Source organism: Aphis gossypii, chromosome X (assembly GCF_020184175.1).
Source record: "Aphis gossypii isolate Hap1 chromosome X, ASM2018417v2, whole genome shotgun sequence".
Taxonomy (NCBI): domain Eukaryota; kingdom Metazoa; phylum Arthropoda; class Insecta; order Hemiptera; family Aphididae; genus Aphis; species Aphis gossypii.
The window spans coordinates 4,358,866-4,366,064 of record NC_065533.1 but is presented as its reverse complement, the minus strand read 5'-3'; the positions used below and the strand labels follow the sequence as shown (position 1 = coordinate 4,366,064).

The 7,199-nt window shown below is 22.1% G+C and overlaps 1 protein-coding gene across 1 annotated transcript; it reads left to right on the top strand.

Annotated features, from left to right (window-relative positions):
- On the top strand, positions 1 to 6,606 carry LOC126552857 (E3 ubiquitin-protein ligase Mdm2-like). The gene is made up of 5 exons (XM_050207934.1): positions 1 to 883; positions 2,509 to 2,658; positions 4,294 to 4,463; positions 4,805 to 4,993; positions 5,844 to 6,606. Exons 1-5 carry the CDS (start codon positions 820 to 822, stop codon positions 6,174 to 6,176), a joined length of 906 nt encoding a protein of 301 aa, XP_050063891.1. The 5' UTR covers positions 1 to 819; the 3' UTR covers positions 6,177 to 6,606.
- The last annotated feature ends 593 nt before the right edge of the window (positions 6,607 to 7,199 follow it).

Here is a 7,199-nt window from a genome sequence, read left to right as displayed (position 1 = left end):
TTTAACAATTTATAAGGTACCTATGCGATTTTTGGATGTAGGTTTTGGTTTTAGTAAAACGGTTTAGTCTTGTATATTTAAGCCTACCATATTCAGCCGTACCAATGAGACCACTTGTTATTAGGTACCGACTAAAAATTACAAAGGAATACCAAACAATACGATTACAGTATAATATAATCAGATAAACGAGAGAGACCTACCTACCTACTTTTTGACCTTTCTATTTACACGTCCCTTAATGTTTTTGTGTATTGTCACTGCCTCACTAGTGTCAGTTGTCGTATTCTACAACGGTACATTTAGCTCTATTGACATTATATTGTGGACGTTCGGACTTCGGATGTATTCATTTCAGAGCTATTTATTAACCGAGTAATATGAATCACCAAAAAATCGATTAGATTTCACTGTTGCTGCTCACGGTTTCACACGCGGACCCCACTCGTCCGTTACTATACGTATCTTCGCGTTTTAGTATAAAACAGCTGATGTAATATTCATTAAAAACAAATTAACTATATAATTATTATAACTAATAATTGTAATCGTTTTTAATATTTTATGGCGTACCCGTACCTACTACTGAGTTCAGCTTCTCGTCTCTTTCCGTTGCATATATTATTATTATCGTTTTAAATAATAATAGTATACTATTTAAAGTTGTGTAAATACCTACTTGTACTTATATATATTACTATATATCAACGATTTAAGAATTGACAGAATATTAAATTGATTTGTTTGTTTTCATAATAATTTCCGACAAATTTAAATATATTTACAATTTACATAAATCGATATATACATTTCATCGATATGGCTGATCACTCTCATCATCAAACGTCGAACTTGAAGAGACTTCATGTCGAAGACATCAATGGTATGTATGCCTATTTGCATAACGAATAACGATGTTACGAATGTATACAGCTATACAAGTAGTTGCGATTTCAGCAAAAGATTTTTTTTATTGATGCACACGAATAATTTGTGTTGTATATTGACGCGTTTTCGCACAAGCATTAAATATGATATAGGTTTATCAAGGATATACAATTTCTATACATAAAAATCAATTGTTTATTAAAACATAAGGAATTAATTTTTGATGGTTAAAATGTAATAAAAAATCAATATTGATAATTTTGGATCTTTATTAATTTTAAAAGTTTAATTAAGGATCTTTTGGTTCATATAATAAGAATTTCATATGATATTTTTTCTGTATACATTTGACCTTGAATTTTATCACACTATTAATGATAAAAAAAAATAAAACAAAATCATTTTTGTTAGTATCAAAATATAACGAGTTTAATACTTATACAATATGAAGCGTTTTCATTAAAAATATATTTTACACTAATTTAACTGTTTTATGAAAATTATTTTAAGTTAAACAAAATTTTCTACTAAGACCATTTTACATTTTTGTATTGTCCTATAGTTTTTGAAGATTTTTAAATATATCTTGAATATGTTTAAAAGATAATTTACAAATTTCAGATAACATTTGTACACTATTTTTTGAAGTTCTAGGGAAATCTTAAGTATCAACAACATTATTCAAGAGTAAAATTTCACTAAAATCTACAATTGTTTGGTTAGTTGTTGAATATTTATCAAAGTATCAGGCTTTAGAATCAATACTTTTTATGAGTAACGCTGTTATTAGTAACAGTTAATTATTTGTATATTGTATGCATATGATTAATAGTCAATACTTCTTTATTTTTATGCTTGTGTAAAAGAACTGAAACCATACTATGATAGTTAAATTTTTTAGACATGTATAACTGGTTTGATGTTAATCCATACAAATAAATAATAAATAGCTGGCATGATTAATATTTTTGTCTTCGAAGAATGTCTATAAAAATTAAATATTAGGTAAAATTATTTTAGGAATCATACTATACAAATTATATAATCAAAATTATACAGTTATTAACCTTGACTACATATAATTTTTTTTTATACTAACATACGTACATCAGGTGACAGGTATAAAGTTTATTACATAATCACATTCAAAAGAATTTTCTCCATTGAAAAATATTTTTTATCATTAATACTATTGATGCATTAAAGTTTGATGATGATGTTCGAAGTCTAAAACTCAAAAGAATAAAATTGTTTTCCTACAAGAGCAAATTTTCAGTCTTAAAAAATAAACAGATATAAGTAAATTTTTTTCTATAGTATTTTTTAATACATTTAAAGTATCCGAAAGGGTTGGAAGCTAGGGGATTAGCGCTTAGGAAACAAATCACCTTCTCAGTAAATCTATATGGCTTTATGAAATAAATATTAATAGTATAAGTGATATTATTAAAATTTATCTACCTTCTAGATAATTTCTCAAATACATTACCATGTAATCATGGCATATATTTCTATAGTGTTATAATAAAGGTTGTAAGTTGTATATATTCTCCTTAACTTCTTTAGCGAGTTTTATTGATATTAACTAATATAAATATTTTGTTACCTATTTTGTTATAGAAAACTTAAATAATGAAGAATTTGACGTTACGTGGGGTGGAAAAAAGTCACGGTATTTATATACCTATAAGTTACTATCACCACTGCCGCAAACGTCTACAAGTGAGTCAGAGACTGATAGTGTAGGAAGCACTCAGACAAAATCAACAGGTACTTAATTAAAAATATATATATATAATTTATGGATTATAGTTTTGTTAATTTTAAATTTAAATTTGATATAACAATTAGTTAATACAATATAATTATTATACCAAAGTTAAATAGCGTTTTCAATATTTTAAAAATATATAAAACAATTATAAAAAATTGGTAAAATAAATTAATACTAATAAGGTAATAAATATAATGAATATAACTCCATTTAATATTCTGATGAGCAATGCGATGAATATAAAAAAATACATACAGCATTGTAAAATCAGTAAATGCTGTATGTGTCTGTATACACAATAATTAGTCAATAAAATGCTTTAAATAGATAATTGTATCTTTTTTAATTTAGAAAGTCAAAATTAATTCTTATGAACAAATAAAATATTAAGGAAAAGCTGGAATTTTTATACTAAACTAGGTTTTGATTAAATTATTTTTAAATTTTTTTATAGGTTAAAAATTAATATCTGCATAAATTTAAAATTTGACCGGATATCTTTGATTGATGTAACTATTTTCTATAAATGGTATAGTTTTCAAAATATTTTGAGCTGTTTATACACAATTGAAATTTTGAAGTTTAAATATTCTTTAATACAAAATTGTTTGAAAATGTAAAGTCATAATATTATTTTATAAGCAATTAAATTTGACAAAATTTTGAAAATTTAAAATTAATTTGTATTTAAAAATTCAATTTTGAGTTATATAAGATTATATTATTTGGTATAAATATGTACTATTATAATAATTAAATACTAATAATATAGTAATTTATATAATAAATACAATATTTTTGAGAAAAAATACAATTACCTACCACAGTACTAAAAATAAAAATAAGTAAAAATATTTAAAAATATATCATTAAATACCTACTTCTTGATATAGGCTGACAAACTACCTCTACTCAGAATCATTTTTCATGTACAATAATAAATCATTGAATTCAATTTAACATGTTCATAATAGTGACTTACTTGACACCTAAAGTACAGAAGAGCAGCAACTTTTTAATCTTATTTTTTTATTTATTTTTTATGTTATTGTTTTAAATAATCAATAAATTATTAAAATAAATATGAAAAAAAATTAGAAATTTTGTTTAATTTTTTTTTTTCTAGGATAAATTATTAAAAGTTCTATTCAAATTCAGATAATTACTTAAAACTACAGTTGTTATATTGTTGATAAATGTATAACCAACAATATTAATTGTCTGATTAACATTGACTGATATTAATTCAATGAATTTCAAGATTGTATTTAAGTACAGTTAATAATTAAAAATTAACATTTAAATGTTAAATTTTAACTTAACAATAACGTATTTATTTACATTTTATTAAACATAATTTGTATTTAATAAAAAAAAAAAATATATTTATAGTAACTATCACATGAAATACCAAAAAATTTCATATAGATTGATAATCAAACATATTACTTTTAAAATTTGTTTTATTTTATTTACTACGGTATTTTAATCTAATTAAGCACCCATTTAAATAAAAATCTTGGTTAATTTGATAAGTAAACTCTATTAAGTATAAATTTAGAATTTAAAAATTTGTTATAAAAGCCCAAAGATATATTAAAATTTGTAAGCTGTATCTCATTTATTTTTAGTTGAAGTTTTCAGTCAAAACGATTCATCTAATGAAAGTTGTGCAAGCGACTGTTTGTGTCATGTTTCTAAAATAACTAATGAAACTGAAGAGTTTGAAATCAGAAGTTCATCATCATTACATAACATTAATTCTGAGTCATCAGATTCTTCAATAATACTAACTAAAGAGGTAAAATTTAAACTTAGTTAAAATGCAGCATTAAATTAATTTTTATAAACTTACTAGTATTTACATGGTAAAACTGTATGTTAACTTAAATTAAACTAAACTTGGGTAAAATAAAATTTTACAATTTTAACAATTCATTAATCAATTAAATAACTTGTAGTTAATATTAACAAAACATAGAAGCTGCTTATTAGAAACTGAATTGGATTATAGTAAAATAATTTAATCAACTAATTGTTTTTAATGGATGATTAGTTACTGTTTTTATTCAATTATTATTTATACAATGTTATGTATATATTCTAAATTCTTTTAAATTAACAAAATTATTTAATTTTAAGATTTCTCATAACGATGAAATTTTCAATGACACATTACCTGATATTGACAATGGACACAATGAGGATACGGATTACCAATCAACCACACCAAATAAAAATTTGCCACCACCAGCTTGTTTTCAAAAATGTCTTCAGTGTTTAAAAGAAAATGAAAATCCTTATTTTCAATTTTGTTATAAATGTTTTAGAGTAAGTGATATTTTTATCGAGTGAATATTTTATTTTATTCATACAAAATTAAAATTATATTTTAAGCTACTTTTTAACAAAAAGCTTATGATTAATATATATAGATAGGTATTATTTTTAAATTATTAAGTTAAGTAAATAACAGAAGTTTTGTGTATCCTAATGAAATAATAGTTTGTTAATAATACCTAATATTACAATTAAATATTTTTTCTCATTATATAAGTTAGTATACTATTTATTTAATAATAAGTAATACTTAAAACTTAAATACTTTAATACATTAAGAATCAACAAATATTTATTTCATTACAATTTAATGTTGACAAAATTATTATCTTTAAGAGATTAATTTATAGTTAATTATATGATAATAATATCAATATTGAATATTGGCTATTTTTAAAATTGTTACGGAGATAGCTCAATCAAAGAGTTCTTGTTTTTATTAGCAGTGTCATACCTAGAAGGACTAAGAGGGCCTCTATTAGATGTTTTGTGGTATAAGTATAATAAAACTAATAAAATAAGTATATTTATTGCATCAAATTTGTATTTTAAAACAGTATCTATCATTAACATGTGCCTATATCATATGTATCTTTAAAAAGTATACAATAACAGAATATTACAGTAACCATATACATTTAAATTGAAATTAGTTTGTTAAGATATCACATTATGATACTGGTACTCTGGTTGGTACTCTTATTTATCCCAATCCCCATTAAAAAAATGTTGTACACTACTGTGTATACTAAGCAGAGAACGTTATAACTTTATAAGCTATAGAAACATAAGTATATGATAATATTTTAATTGTTAAAAAATTTTTTTGTATTTTTTTTAGCATCGTATGGAGTTTTTTGAAAAAAAACCAGAGCCAAAAAGAATTAAGAAATTGAATTTATTTTTGAAAAAAAAAGTAAACAGTAATATTAAAGATATAAATTCTGAGAAATCGGATTCAGAAGAAAATAAATCAAATAAAGATAATGGAAAAAATAAAGATAACTTATGCATTATTTGTTTTTTTAATACAAGAAATGGTATTATAAACCATGGAAAAATTGGACACATTGTAACTTGTTATTCTTGTGCAAAACATTTGTGGAGTACAACAAACAAATGTCCAGTTTGTAATGTAAAAATTAAATGTGTAACTAAAATGATTGTCGATTAATTTTAAATGTCTAAAACTATAATATTTAAATATTATGCTTAATGTTCATAGTGTTCATACATATAGTTTAGGTGAAATTTCTATGAAAATAGTTTTGGTATTCATTGTATTTAATATTATTTACTAGTTTAATGTTTTTTGATTAAAGCTATTTTATTTTTACCTTTTTATAAATTAGAACAACAATTGTGTAGATGGGTTTATAATATGCATTTGTTTTATGATTATGATTAAATATTTGCTTAACAATGTGTTATAATAATTATTTGAACTACCTTATAGATTATATCTTTTATTGCTTCTAATATATATTAATGAACTATTAACGTTAACATTTAGATATACCTAGTAAAATTATTTGTTTTGCTGATGAATTTATTATTTTGTTATTTAATGATAATTCCATAAATAAATTATATGATCTAGCAAACATAGGTTTAGCAGTTGATCACATAGGTACTAAAAAATCACTAAAATATTATAGTTGAACATTAATTTATTGCTAAATAATAATTCTTAGAATTAAATATTAAAATATCCTAATACTTACATTTTAGTACTACCACTTTATTTAAAATTGTTATAGGAAATGGTATATTAATTTACAAATAATAATATATTTGTTTTTAATATAAAATATATGATATCTAGATGTTTATACAGATTATCAGCTTAATGGAATATTTATATTTATTAAATAAATAATGTAATTCAGATTTTTTTTTATACCTATTTTAAGTAAACTAGAAAGTATTTTATCTTTAAAATTAAGTCATAACTTTTATTAACCTAGTTTAATCGATTATTATTATGTATTATTGATTGTTACTAGTCTATCCTTTAAGAAAAGTACTTATAATATATATAAACACAGGCACTCATAAATTAAATTTAATGTAACAGTCCTCTTTTAACATTTTTATTTTTTATTTTTTTTTAGGTAAGATAATTCTTTAGTAACAACATCTATAAAGATAATGGTCTAAAAAATTTAAATGTATTATATCAAAAATTTGTATGTTT

Coding starts and splice junctions, on each gene's coding strand:
- LOC126552857 (XM_050207934.1), top strand. CDS start 820: ATGGCTGATCACTCTCATCATCAAACGTCGAACTTGAAGAGACTTCAT. Junction 884..2,508: donor TCATGTCGAAGACATCAATG/GTATGTATGCCT, acceptor ATTTTGTTATAG/AAAACTTAAATAATGAAGAA. Junction 4,464..4,804: donor CAATAATACTAACTAAAGAG/GTAAAATTTAAA, acceptor TTTAATTTTAAG/ATTTCTCATAACGATGAAAT.